Raw genomic sequence first — 14,184 nt, forward strand, 5'->3', positions numbered from 1 at the left:
CTATTCCCAAGAATATAGAGCTCTATGAAACTTACACTAGTGTACATGAGACGTGGGATAGAAACTCCATCATAATTGATGATGTAGTTGCGTATTTCGTTGCGCATGAGTTTGTTGAGTAAGATGATATCGAACCATGCTCTGTTGATGAATGAATGTCAACGTAGAGAGATTTGGCCTAAATGGAAAGTTGTGATCCCGATTAAGTTGGATTCTCTAACAAAGAGAAAGGTTTTCGAGCCAGTGATGTCAACACCTCCTAACATAAAACCTATTGACTAATGGGTCTTCGTTAGAAAGCGTGATGAGAAAAAGAGATGGCAATCTCGCCTTATGGCGCAATGCTTCTCACAAAATACCCTAGAATCGACTATGATGAGACATATTATCTCGTAATGGATGTCCACTACACCAATTTTTCAATCAGACGACAGTTTTTCATTGTCGTCTGATTATATACTTTGCTGTTGTCTATCTCAATGCCATCTGATACATGGATCAGACAATACCAAAAAACTGTCGTCTGATAAAGTTTACTACAACAGCGACTACTATGTTGTCTGTTGTCTGAACACCAAGAAAAACAACAGCGGCTTATATACTTACTGTTGTCTGAATGTGTGCCAGACAATAGGGGCTTATATGCTTCCTGTTGTCTGAAGGCTTAGTCAGACAATATGTACTTGCAAATCCCATTGTCCATCCATTACTGATACTATAGATTTCTCCAAAAAACTGTTGTTTGTTGTTTTGCTAGACAATGACTTTCTCGTTCTTTCAGTCCTTATAGTATTATAGTTAGATGGCTCATACAACAGTTTTTGTGAGGCATTTTGTGATGATCAATTATTGCACAATAGTTTTTAGCTGGATTGAATGGTCTGATATACATTCAAAATGACATCACATCCAAAACACATTCATTCATGTAAAAATCCGATACATTCATCCATATATCCAACAAAGTCATTACATCAACAGAACTAGTTTTCTAACAACATTTAGTGAAATGTTGAAACCAACCAAGTCTTGAAAAACACTTTGTGGTGATAATGAGGATGCCAGCAGCAGAGCAGAATCTATGTAAACAATTTTATACCGCAATAGTAAGGTTTGTATAATTATACATTCACAAAAAAATCAAAGTGGCAGAGTATAGGGGGAGATAGGAGCCAACTTGATTATGCCTTGGTCCTCTTTATCAGACACAGGTTTGAACAGATTAGCAATCATTTCTACTTTTGGTGATTGAGTACGAACTGCAGCTCGGTAACGAGAAATCAAAGGCCATTTCCTGGAACTGACCACCTACAAAATTTCCATTTTTAATATGTAAATCGTTAACATATATAATACAGCAACAGACTCTCTAAGAGAATGTGGAATATGCAATAGTAGTAAAATTTATGGGAAAAACTAATGTAATGTGCAGTGGAGAAAAAACTATAGCATGTAATGTGCAGTCAAGAAGAAAAAATGTTACCGCTGCAATAGAAGGCACATCGGAACGCCCAGGTGAGCCATGTGACACATCCATCCCTAAAATCAGAGTGGGGGACTTGGATACCAAGGGCAGAGAAGGAGAATGCTCCACCATTAGCAAGGAGTTGATTTCGCCAAGCTGCATATGGGCAGATAAAACAAAGAAAATCAAGATTGCTACATAAATGATTAAACTCAAACAATTGATATCATGTGGAGGGCAGAACTCACATCACGCAAAGTTGACATTCGCTCCTGGGGTTTCTGCCGAGACTTCTCCACTAGTGAAGCCCTTTGGAGATTGGATAAAGCCTTGGTATAGCGTTGCAAGGAAACCAAATTACAAAGCTACAGAGGAATGGATGAATTATTAGTTAACTAGGGTATTCATTTTAACATTATATATTTGAAGATAATATATCACCTCTAGGGGAAAGTAAGAAGGTTTCTTTGGTTTTCCAACATTGATGTAGGGAAAATCTGCTGAATCGTGTAACTGCATGTGCTTATGCTGGGCAAAGTATTCATAAACAGTGATCTCTTCTCCATCTCCATCGTGTCCTCCTTTTGATTTAAAAAAGAACCTAGAAACAAATAAAGAAGGGTAAACATATATTGCAGAATTTGCAGGGAATACAAGTAAATACTATATCAAAATATCAAAAACCAAATGTGAGATGCTACTACTATTTTAAAATGACATGCCACAGATGAAGGTAGAAAGAGCTTACGTCTGCTGTTTGCAGGGTTTATGGCTCAATCCAGTGATTTTGTACTCCATCTTGGAAGCATAGGTCTCAACCTTTAGATTTTTTAGTATCCTCTTAGCCTATTATGAAAGAAAGCAGCTCAAATCATGAAAACTGTCACATGAATGAAATCTCAACAATTAAGGAGACCACCGTTACCTTAATCCAATCAATTTGGTAAGGAGTTTTGACATTCTGGTTCTCCATGAGGAAATTCAAAACAGGACCAGGTTATACAATCATTGTAGTGGACACATCTATATTCCAACAAGGATAGTGATTAGCTAAGTAGAACAACAAAGAAAGCCAAGCCTTCAGTCTTTTAGAAACTAACCCATATTCAGGGATAGGCCGCCTTGCGTGGCCCGGAAGCTTGAATGAAAACCCCTACAGCCTAACACCCCTCCTCCTAATTCTATGAAGTTCCTCGGGTTGTTATGGAAGAAAGATTCCCGAACAAGGAGACAACCCCTGGAGAGAAACCAAATTATGATGCACCAAAAATAAGAGCAGAATGACTGAGGATTTATATACCACTTGGGTACTTACTGCTTTGCTGCATTCTGCCTTATAATGATGTCAAGAACTCTAATTGCTTCCTGAAAATGGTCAGAGTCCTGACCTCGCAAGGCATTCGTGATTGCTTGCATTGGGATTTTAGCAGCAAAGTTGACCTGTACCTTTATTGTTTTGGATTGAAATGACTGCTTGACTCTCTTCCTATCGCCCTGACTCTCTTCTAGGGAGTAACTGCCCCCAGATCCCCCATTCGTCCTAGACCTGTGTGCAAAATAACCACTGCGCTAATATCCAGAAGCAAATAGGAAGCAGCAGAGATACACCATGATCCACATATAAGTACCTGCTTGATGATATGTCATCCAGTACTACTGTGAAATCAAGTTTTTTATGAGGGAGCTGCCCAACAGTAAACAAGCTCTTCTCTCCATCATAAGCAAAATCCTTGTTTTCCAGCTCCACACTATATGTGTCTTTTACTTTTTCAAGAACCTTACGTCCAATGCCTTTCCCGTCAACTTCGGTTCCATCATCATATTGCATGGCAATCTGTAACACCATTTTACAAAACACAAGATAAATTATAAAAATATCATCTATACTGCAAAATATTGGGCAAGAGAGACAGAGTCCAGGGGATTACACTATAATGGTAAAACTCAGCATTAGATTTATTGGGTATGCTAGGAACACCTAAATTTAGTTTGTAAATAATAAATCTTTGAGTGTACCTGTGCTGAAGGAAGTGGGAGGATCCTTCTGCAAATCCTTAAGCTCCTTCAAGATGCTCTTGGAGGCCATGACGACGAAACTTAGGGAAACTAGAAACCAGAAAAAAACATATTAACTACTACTTTGACCAGAAACCAAACCGAAATAGACCCACAAATCATAGATATGAAACCCATAAAAAAAAAAAAAAAAAAAAACCAACTTTAAGCTCAAATACCCGAGTTGGAATCATGGGTCCAATCCAAATCTCACAAAAATTACAATCTTGATGAATTTCAACACTCACCTTGATGATATCGATGGATTGAATGACGCAGGTAGCGAGCATACCGGAGGCTCTACCATTGATGAAGGTCATTCGCGTGGTCGCTGGGCTGGTGGTGCTGCGAGGCACACGCAACATCGGTGCGATGGCGGTGCTGGAGATCCTCAATGGCATCGTGAAGGGGGTCGGAGGCGTCTAGGGACAGAGGCTAGGTTGGGGGTTTGGGGAGAGACGACGGCGACGACGTTGCTGAGAGGGTCTCGGTGGGAAGAGATGCACAGCGAGAGAAAGAGAGAGGTCAACTGAAAAATAGAGGCGGGCCGAGCAAAATTGCAGTGCGAATATGTGTGGGAAGAAAAAGTGGGAAGTTTAACTTTCGACCAAAAAATTAGGCGGGCTGAGCAAACTATTGAACCCTAAAACTTAGACGACATCAATTTCAGTACATTGTCTGAAACAAAGTCACACAATAGACAACTAAAAAACTGTTGTGTGAATCAAAACAATCAGACGACATATTTTTCAATCATTGTATTAAGAGTAATTGCACAACAGAGAAGTAATAACTGTTGTGTGATTAAAAACAATCAGACAACATCTTTTATCCACCATTGTGTTAATCAACCTTGGACAACATCACATAATAACTGTTGTCTGAATTAATTCATTCAGACAACATCAAAAAAATCAACCATTGTCTGAAATGCTATTGCACAAGAGCAAAAAAAAAAACTGTTGTTGGATTCGAAAACTTAGACGACAGAATATTTCTTGCTGTCGTCTGATTAATTCAGACGACAGTTAAAATGTTTGCTGTCGTCTGATATGTGTTGTCTGATTCCAAAATTGGTGTAGTGGTCATTGCACTCCACTACCCTGTCATTTTGGTAATTTCCGAATAACTGAACATGCAGCTTACAAATGTGGTCACTACGTATCTATATGAGAATCTAGATACGAAATATACTTGAAGGTTCATGGTGAACTTCATCTACCCAAATCAAGTGGCTCTAGACCACGAAACGCGTTTACAAAGAGGTTGAAAAGCTCACTAAAATGACTATTTGATTGGGAAGGGATATACCCACGCGTTTCCATAACAGGTTTCAGATTCCATCGCGGTTCATGTTGGACATGATCTTCACTAGAAGCCCTTAAAGAGTTAAGGAAAACCGCTGAACACTTGAAATCCGATTTTAAGATGAAGGATTATGGGAGAATACGATTATGTCTCAATTTGGAACTTGAGCATCGTATCGATAGATGCTTAGGCATTTTGACAAGGTCAAATCTTCAAGCACCCCCATGATCGTTCTTAGTCTTGATCCTGAAAATGATCATCTTCGTCTGAAGGATGATGACGAAGATGTGCTAGAGGCAGAAGTACCTTACTTGAGTACAATAGGCGAATTATTGTATTTAGCTCAATGCACAGGACTAGACATCTCATTTGCAGTGAACTTGTTAGCTAAGGTATAACTCTGCGCCAACGCGACGCCATTTTGATTGGTGTAAAAGACATCTTTCAGAACTTGAAATGTACGATTGATATGGGCTTGTTCTATCCCTACAGAGAGATGATGGATTCGGACCCATCACACGCCAGAAACGTGACAGGACCCGCCCCGGATTTCACCCTGAAATCCGAAGAGGCCCTGAGGGGCCCACCTTAGAAGAAATTCTACCAAAAATTTGACAGAATTTCCCCTAAAAATGGACAACCCAAAACCTATAGAAAAAAATTTACACTTCTAAATCATCCATCCTTATTCTCCTGGAGCCACCCTGCTCTCTATATCATAACATCTCCCATTTCACAAACAATTCTGATACTTAAGAATATTAATCTCAAGAGTTATCAGAGCAACCTATTTCTTAGGCGTACAAGAAGGTAGAATATAAGATAAACGACCAATACTTTTATAATGCGGAAGCTATGACAGCTATGCCTCCACCCCAAGTACGCTCGACCTCAAGCTAAACTGGCCTGCAAACTGGGCATTTTAAACCGAAGGGCCCAGGGAAAAAACATTTAAAAACCGTTAGAGTGAGTGGACGAAAATTAAGTACTTTCGAATGTATAAGTAAAACTTAATGTTTTCCCAAGTTATTCTCTAAAATCTCGCATGCAGTAACAATCTTGGAAAATACTTTTAATCATCATCTTTACTGCAATCTCTTAAAATCTCATCCTCAATCCTTTTTAAAACATCATTTTCAAGAGGTTCGTTTGATGACTAGAAATGACTGCTGTCTAGTCATCTCATGCCATCTGGGAGGGACTGCCACCCAGATGACGCATCGGAAGGGACTGCCAACCGGAACAGGAGGCGGTGGATAGAAGGGACTGCCAACTAACCACAGGTAGTTAGAAGGGACTGCCAACTAACTACCTCATGTCATCTGGAAGGGACTGCCAACCAGATGACGCATTGGATGGGACTGCCAACCGGGCTATAGTCTGGAAGGGATTGCCAACCGACTGTAGTCTGGAAGGGACTGCCAACCAGACTATTACCTAGAAGGGACTGCCAACTAGGTAATGCATGCATGCGCTGACTGATAGCCTCCTCAATAAACTGGAAACAACCTCTTTCAATTACTTGTTTTCAGAAACAAACTCGCTATTATTTCAATAAAACATTAAAAATTCACCAAAAGCATAACTCAGGATTATCTCGCTAAATCAAACCTCAATATCTCAATAAATCCTCGAAAGTATAAATCAAATACTCTGTAAATCAATAAATGCTTTCGGAAAGAAAACTCAATCTAACTTCAAGGCTGATAAGTGCGGAGCTCAAAGCTCAATAAATCTCGATAATTCAATCATGCTCAAATATTTGCTAAATCCTTCGTACTCGTATATCTTCATAAAAACTAATATTCGAAATCAATAATTCTCATAATATTTTCTGAATCAGTCACTTCCCGAAAATCATTTCCCAACTCAATAACTCATAAATAATTAGCTTGAAAATCTATTGAAAGCCCTCGGGAAGGAAATCCACTAAAAATCCCGTGACTCATAGAGCATAATAAATCTCAAGAAATCAAGCTCATAAACTCATAATACTCAATAATTCAAATAATAAATTAAACCTCAATTGGAAAATAATAATATACTGCATGCACATTTAATTTAAAATAAATGTCCACTCACAGTACTATTTAGGAGACCACGCTACCGGTTTCCTACGTCGAGCAGTAGCTCGGCACGTCGCCCTGTATACAATTATAATTCGTGAATAACAATCCGGAATTTAAATACGATTCCAATGTCCTATTCTCAAAAATCAACATTTTCATTTCTTCTCCAATTTAATCCAAACTTCACCATTAACACCAATTCCTCGAAAATTCACCAAACTTCACATACAAGCTCTACAACATTTAATAAATTAATCTAGCTAAAAACAGACATTAAGTCACTGTTCACGCACCGCAATAACTGTTCACCGCACTGTTCACACAGCGGCAACCTCCGCCTTCAGCCACCAAATTTTGGCAGCAACTTCGTCTCAACCATCCAAACATCTTTCTCAACTACCACAAAGTTAGAAAACACATGAAAATACCCGAAACTAAGCTCAAACAGTAAAACCCGATTTCCAAATAGTACCCAGAAATTCAAACCTTCGATTCGTCAATTTCACTTCGATTTGTGGAAAAAAAACTTGGAGGGATATCATCCACGTCTTGAGGAGCATCGATCAAGCTCAAAATGCCGCCGAAGATGGCTGGAATCTGGAAAATTTTCCAGAAAACCCGAGCTGCTACAGTGAACTTGTTGGCTTCGATTCGTTGTCTATGGTGAATGATAGGGTGCAAGACATATATAGATAGAAACCTTGTTTCAAGACGAAGAGATGGACACCAATTTCATGGCCATAGGTGGCCGGACGAGGCGGTAGCGACGCCGGAAAGTTATGTCGGCGAGAGGAAGAAAACTGGAAATTTTCGGGGCTTTCCCGAAATGGAAAGTCCTGATTTCTATTTATAGACATGAATTCCATGAAATTACAAAACTGCCACTAACTTAAAACCCTTATAACTTCTTCATTACAACTCCGATTTTAGTGTGCCATGTGTCTCCGAACTCGGTTTAACGTCCTCTACAACTTTCATCAAGAAAACTTTCTCAAATTTTGACTCGAACAAAAAGTCAACTATTCGGGCCCCCTAATAGTACTGAAACTTATGTAAAACGTGAGCGATTGTCGTTATCGTCCAATAACTAGTGAATGAGTGAACGTCTAAGGTTTAGGACGTTACAAAATGCCGCCAACGCTGGCTTGCGTTCTCTATCCCCATCTCAAAACAATATAAGTGTTTTGGAAGGTTTTGCTGATGCTGGGTACCTCTCTGACCCACACAAAGGTTGCTCCCAAACTGGTTAAGTGTTCACCATGGGAAAAGACCGTGATATCTTGGAGGTCTACAGAATAGACCATAGTCGTTATATCTTCGAACCATGCAGAGATTATTGCTCTTCATGAAGTGTTCGTGAATATTTATGGATTGGATCCATAATTACGCATGTTCGAACAATTGTGGTTTGAAGTCTACCACAAGATGAGCCTACGAGCATTTAGGATAATGCTGTTAATGCTGAACAAATGAAGCAAGACTACATCAAAAGTTACGGCAGCTCCGGATGAAAGGAGAATAAGGGTATTAAGAAAAGGGATTTCCAGCGACAACACCAAGCATAATCATCAACAACAGATTCTCCTCAAATACCAAAGTGAACTAGGTTCGATCTGAGGATAATGTGGCAAGAATTGGCTTGCTGAAATTATCTGAACTCCCATGATCGTAGTCATCAGGGGGAGACGCAGACATCAGAGGGAGATGTCTACATGTTCACCTCGAAAACTGAAGGGTGTGTTGTGCTCTTTTTCCCCTTCGACTGAGGTTATTTTTGTCCCACTGGGTTTTTGTTACTCGGCAAAGTTTTTAACGAGGCAACGAGAGAAGCACCGCGCATAAGGGGGAGTGTTCAAGTAAACCCTAATTTGTGTTTGGCCCAAACTCTAGGTTACTTGCTCTAGTTGTAATAGGGTTAAATTAGAAGGATCTAGATTCCTATTCAATGTACGATACTTTCCTTGTATGATTGAGATTCTATGCATTGTAATCCTCTATATAAAGAGACCCCTATTATCAATGAGAATACACAGCAAATTTCTCTCAAATTCAGTTTCTCTAAAACACATTCATCATTTTGGTACATCATATTCAAAAACTATCACATTAGTACCTCAACTTTTAAATATGACACAATTTTCATACTTTTCGGTTATAACTGCGTCAACCCTATGCCCCGTAAAATTTCGTCTCTCTCTCTCTCTCTCTCTCTCTCTCTCTCTCTCTCTCTCCCCCCCCCCATCTACCAAAAACCCGGACAGCAAAATAGTAATTCAAATCAAAGAAACAGATCTCACAAGCCATCGTGCCATACATATATAATCTCCATAATAAGTCATACATCTTTGGTGAACTCGGCAAACAAAATTTGCAATCAAGACTACTCGATCTCTTTCTTGATCTCTGCTATTTTATGGTTGAACTCATTTACTCCCTCAACGACGAACATCTGTGAGACTGGGGATTGAAGATACCAGCGGGATTGATTTGTAATCAAACTAATCACTTACCAGGCTTTGCTAATCAAAGGTTGGCGAAATCACTAGAGGCGGCGGTGTCACCAAATTATGTTCAGAAGTTAAGTGTCATAGGAGATCACCTCAGAATTAATTTCTCTCTTCTCACCTTCATCTCTGCGTCTTGTCTCCTTAAAAACCCAGAAGCTGCTTGTGTAGTGTACGTGAAGAAAGAGAAAGTATGCTCTTGGTGGAGATGAGATTGTAGTAAAAAATAAAATAAAAAGTGGATTAAAGAAAGAGACGGAATTGCCCATGGAAAAAAATCACATAGCAAAAGAGTTAACACCATTATAGATGGAGGGCATGAAAATTATGTTGAGTTTTAAAGTTAAGGTACTAATGTGATAGTTTTCAAGTTTCAGGTATGAAAATGATGAATGAACTTTATTTCGGGTACTATTTGTAAAATTTTCTCTTTTTTTAGTACATCATAAAATTGTTATCATGCTGCTATCTGTTAAGAATATGGATGGTCCATATTGTATTGTATACCTTGTTTTTGTAATTTTATTTGATGCCTCAGATTTCCAATTAGCTCCACTAGTTGTGTGGCTTGCTAGCTTGCACCATACTTTTTCGTTTTTCATTATTCTCCCCTCTTGATCTGACCCATTGTTTGTACTAGCTACAATGCTCCATGGATGACTTCTTTTATGTAGTTAAACTCAACCTAACTTCAGATTTCTACTCTAGGAGGCGAAATAGATGAGTTGGTCGGTGTTGATGCTTCAAGCATATTTGGGTTGAATACTTCGATTATTGACCATCGTCAATAATGTTTTTTGATTTCTATAATATCTTTTCTTAAAACATGTTGAGAATATTCGGAGCTAACATAGGACAACTCCAATTATAAGTCCTATATAAAGGGTCATATCACCCGTATGAATCATGAATGTGCCTAGACAACACCCTTATTTTTGGTTTTAGCAAGATTGCACTACTTAATCCCCCTATGTCACGGGCACAGTGTATTTCTTGCCCTGGGTCACCCAGAGTCACTTTCTGGGTCACCATCATAACCTGGTGACCCAGGTCACCATGAAAACTGTTCCCGTGACCTAGATGGTGGAAATTAACACTAAAAAGCAGTGAATAGTGGATGACCTAGTGACTTAACAGGTGAACTTGCTCTTAACCACACCCATAATTTCATGGCTATTAACAGTATTAAGGACAGAAGAATGTGGTTATTGGCCTTTAATCACGAATAACCTGTCCAACAGTTGTTGTACTGACTCCATTTTGGATTTTTTCCTCTTGCCCACTATTTGACACCATTTAGGCACGGTCATTTACATTTTTTATTTATTTAATTCCTTTAGTTTCTTCACATATGCCACGGATATATGTGCTCAATGTGATAAGCGCGTGGAATTTTGATACCCTAAACTATTTTATGCGATGGAGGCTATTTGTGGCTAAAGTCTAAAATAGTAGGGGCATATCGATTGTGGACAGGGATGACAAAAATTCCTAACGGGGCGGAGCTCCATTGGATACCCGCCCCTAATGGGGGGACAAATGGGGAATGGGGATCGGGATCGGGATCCCCAATCCCCGCTATCTAAGATTGGGGATGGAGCGGGGATGGTATTATAATCCCCATCCCCAAACCCGCCCCAATAATATATACATATATTTAACTTATATATTTTAATTTATTTTTTAGAATATAAATCACAAATATATACATTTACTACTTTATTTTAATGGCTACACTTTTACTTTAATGGTGTTTTGACTTTTGCACTCACTGAATTATGATTATGAATTTAATCATATTTTAAATTTATTTGTTGTAGATTTTGATTTTAAAAAAGGCAATATGAGAAAAAATTATTTTATTTATTAAATTCTTATTGGGAATTTGGGGCGGGTTTGGAGGCTTAGTCCCCAGTGGGGATGGGGATGGGGAATCCCCAATATATTTTTATTAGGGATTGGGGCGGGGATGAGGGTAGAGAATGACTCCGGGGATGGGGATGATATTGTGATCCCCATCCCCAACCCGCCCCATTGCTATATGGCATATTTCTAGTAGTGACCTCTTCTCTCCTCTCTGCCATTTGATAACGAATCCTCCGTAGAGCCCACGTTCTCAAAATTAGAGTCCGCCTCCAAAAGCTTTGCCCTTTGAGACTTGTTATAAGACTAATCTCAAAATTTTGAGCGTTAAGACCTTTTCTTTTCTTCTTCTTGTGTTTGAGATATTATTTTTCAAGCAAGGTCTCAAAATAATGGACGAGACTCATGGTTGGAGTTGCTCTTAGGACCTTCATTACTGAAACTACTATTATCATTTTCATAACTGTTTTGTATTAGGCTTAATATTTCAAGCTTTTAACACATTATAATAATGACACATTTATAGTTTTTTGAGAGCAATATATGTAGATCTTTTGCAAACCCAAAATAATATATTTTGTGAAGATATTAAGAAAACTAACCAACGTAAGAGGAGGGTTACCCATATTTCTCTCCAATCCCATGGTCAACAACACCATAAAAAAAAAATTAAAAAAAAAAAAAAAAAAAAAAAAGAGAAAAGGAACAAAATATTAAGAACAAACCCCTTGACGAAAATGACACGAGCCATGCAGAGGTGGGACAAGAATCGAAATCGAAAGGGGCAATGGGCCATAAAAATAGCATCAGAACGTCTCATACACAGAAGCCCAAATATGATATCAGAATCATCGAAGATTCCGAGGCGAGTACGAAACTACGAACCGACCAGAGAGGTTTGATTCCCAAACAAAGGATATCCTTTGCTGTTCCGAGTCAAAACCTTCAGAAAAGGACGTTTCTTGTTCCTGTCAATGGTTAGTCTTAGTTTACCTTCCTCTTTTTACTCTAGCTCTTTGTTCACAGCTTCTTTGATTTTGTTACTTTTACCTTGTGGGTTTCACTTTCTGTGATTGCTTACATAGAAATTCTGATGCAGAAAGAAGCAAAAAATTGAAACAAAAGTGACGCAGTTGAAGGATGGCGGCGAGTTCCGCAAGATTTTCATCTGCTGGGGTAAATTATGGAGTTTTACTCCAGTCAATTTCTTTATTTATTATTACTATTTATTTTCTTTCTGAAGAATAAAAAGTAGAATGGAGAGCCAAATTTGAATTAAAGATTCAATCTTTGGGTTGGTAAATTGGATTCTTATTTTTTCTTGATTTACCATTTGAAGCAAGACTTTAACTTTTAAGTTCTTAATGCAGGAAGAAAGAAATGGAGAAGGAAGAGGAGTTAAAGGAGACCCAGATCATGTTTGTTTCCTTTTCATCCTTCTTGTTTTTCTTTTCATTTCATGTTGGTTTTGTTGAATGTGATGATATATTGTTATATAGGACCGATTTGGCTTGCATAGTTTAGTATGAAACAGTGGAACTAGGATATGAGTGTGACCTGCAATGAAATATGAAGCAAATGTACTTGCAGGATATCAGTACAAGAGTATAATGGCTTTAGCTCCACTTTTAGGATCTCACTAGAATATCATATACAACATACTTTGAAGCAAGTGCATCATGCATGCCTGTACGAGTTGATGTTTGGGACTGCTAAGCATGGAAACAGTCTTTATTACCGTAGCTAAAAACCCTATTTGAATAAATGAACAGGCATTTACATGAAAAGGTGAATAGTTAGATCGGTTCATAGTTTTAAGCACTTTATGTTAGGAAATTGGCATATTGTTTGGTCTTTGTGACATTGCTCTAATTATTATTCCTTTTGAACACTGAAAGACACAAATGATAAACAAGCTTGCTGGTGCTGTGATGGAGAAGTTTGCATTTTCAGACCCTCCAAAACACTCACACCGGATCAGAAGAATGATATCAAATGACATCTTTGTAGACTCTTACCTGTGTTTCACACGCCCGATCACCCCACCTATGCCGTGGTACCACTCTCGTCTTTTAAAACAAAGTTACTTCTACGGTGATGATTATTCGCTAACAAACTTGTAATTTTATATCTGTACAGATGATACGCAGGGCAATTGAGGAGTTGAATGAGGAACGGGGGTCAACTGAAGAAGCAATATCAAAATTTATTAGAGAGAAGTTTGACGGTTTGCCATTGGCTCATGCAAGTTTCTTGAGTCTTCACTTGAAGAAGCTAAACGAGAGGGGAGAAATTGTTTGTGTATCAAAAAATTGTTATATGCTTCCAACTGATAAAGGTGATTCTCTTTCTAGAAGAAAGCGTGTCCCGAAACAAAAGAAGACTCGGAAGGGTTGGGGAAAAAGAAAATCAGCTAAAGGAAAAGAACATAAAACATTAGCAGAAGAACAAGTTGAAGTGACTGAGAAACAGAGAAAGCAGGGGAAGCAAAGTCAAAAACCACAGTATTGTAAGGCAGTTGACAACCAAACTGGAGCTCCAGAGCAAGTCAATGGACAACAATGTCAAAGAAAAATGGAAGAAATTGCTGCAATTGCTGAAAAGAAAAGAACAAATTGAAGAAGATCAGCAGAGTAAGGTGATTGATTGATAAAAAAGAATCTCCTGATGCACAGCAAGGAGAAGTAATTAAACAACAAATTCAAGGTATTGCAGTCATTGTTGTTCCCCGAAATTCCGCAGAACAGAAATATATAAAGTCCCCGAAGAACAACAAGTTGAAGTGACTGAACAACAGCAGCAGCACAGGCAGCAAATTCAAGAACTGATTCGAGAAGAACAGCATAGTATGGTAATTGACTGTCAAAATGGATCTCCAGATGAAGAAAATGTACAGTAAGATGAAGTGAATAGGCTGAAA

At 38.5% G+C, this 14,184-nt stretch overlaps 1 protein-coding gene and 2 long non-coding RNA genes across 3 annotated transcripts; 1 reads left to right on the forward strand and 2 right to left on the reverse strand.

Annotated features, from left to right (window-relative positions):
* Positions 1-942: 942 nt before the first annotated feature.
* LOC112180814 (protein argonaute 4A) lies at positions 943-3,921 on the reverse strand. Its single transcript, XM_040511382.1, is given in 12 exon segments — positions 943-1,308; positions 1,484-1,621; positions 1,714-1,830; positions 1,907-2,066; positions 2,214-2,311; positions 2,391-2,488; positions 2,566-2,702; positions 2,781-3,011; positions 3,094-3,299; positions 3,394-3,443; positions 3,482-3,571; positions 3,744-3,921. Coding segments are annotated over 12 exon segments (1,671 nt in total). The 3' UTR covers positions 943-1,140.
* A 1,761-nt stretch (positions 3,922-5,682) lies between these two features.
* On the reverse strand, positions 5,683-7,702 carry LOC121050792. Its single transcript, XR_005803895.1, has 3 exons — positions 7,191-7,702; positions 6,911-6,972; positions 5,683-5,741 (listed from the first exon to the last, which is right to left on the reverse strand). It is a non-coding gene; the product is annotated as an uncharacterized LOC121050792 (long non-coding RNA).
* A 4,403-nt stretch (positions 7,703-12,105) lies between these two features.
* On the forward strand, positions 12,106-14,183 carry LOC112177634. Its single transcript, XR_005802616.1, has 5 exons — positions 12,106-12,241; positions 12,364-12,440; positions 12,635-12,682; positions 13,163-13,320; positions 13,404-14,183. It is a non-coding gene; the product is annotated as an uncharacterized LOC112177634 (long non-coding RNA).
* Position 14,184: the final 1 nt, after the last annotated feature.

Source organism: Rosa chinensis, chromosome 7 (assembly GCF_002994745.2).
Source record: "Rosa chinensis cultivar Old Blush chromosome 7, RchiOBHm-V2, whole genome shotgun sequence".
Classification (NCBI taxonomy): Eukaryota; Viridiplantae; Streptophyta; class Magnoliopsida; order Rosales; family Rosaceae; genus Rosa; species Rosa chinensis.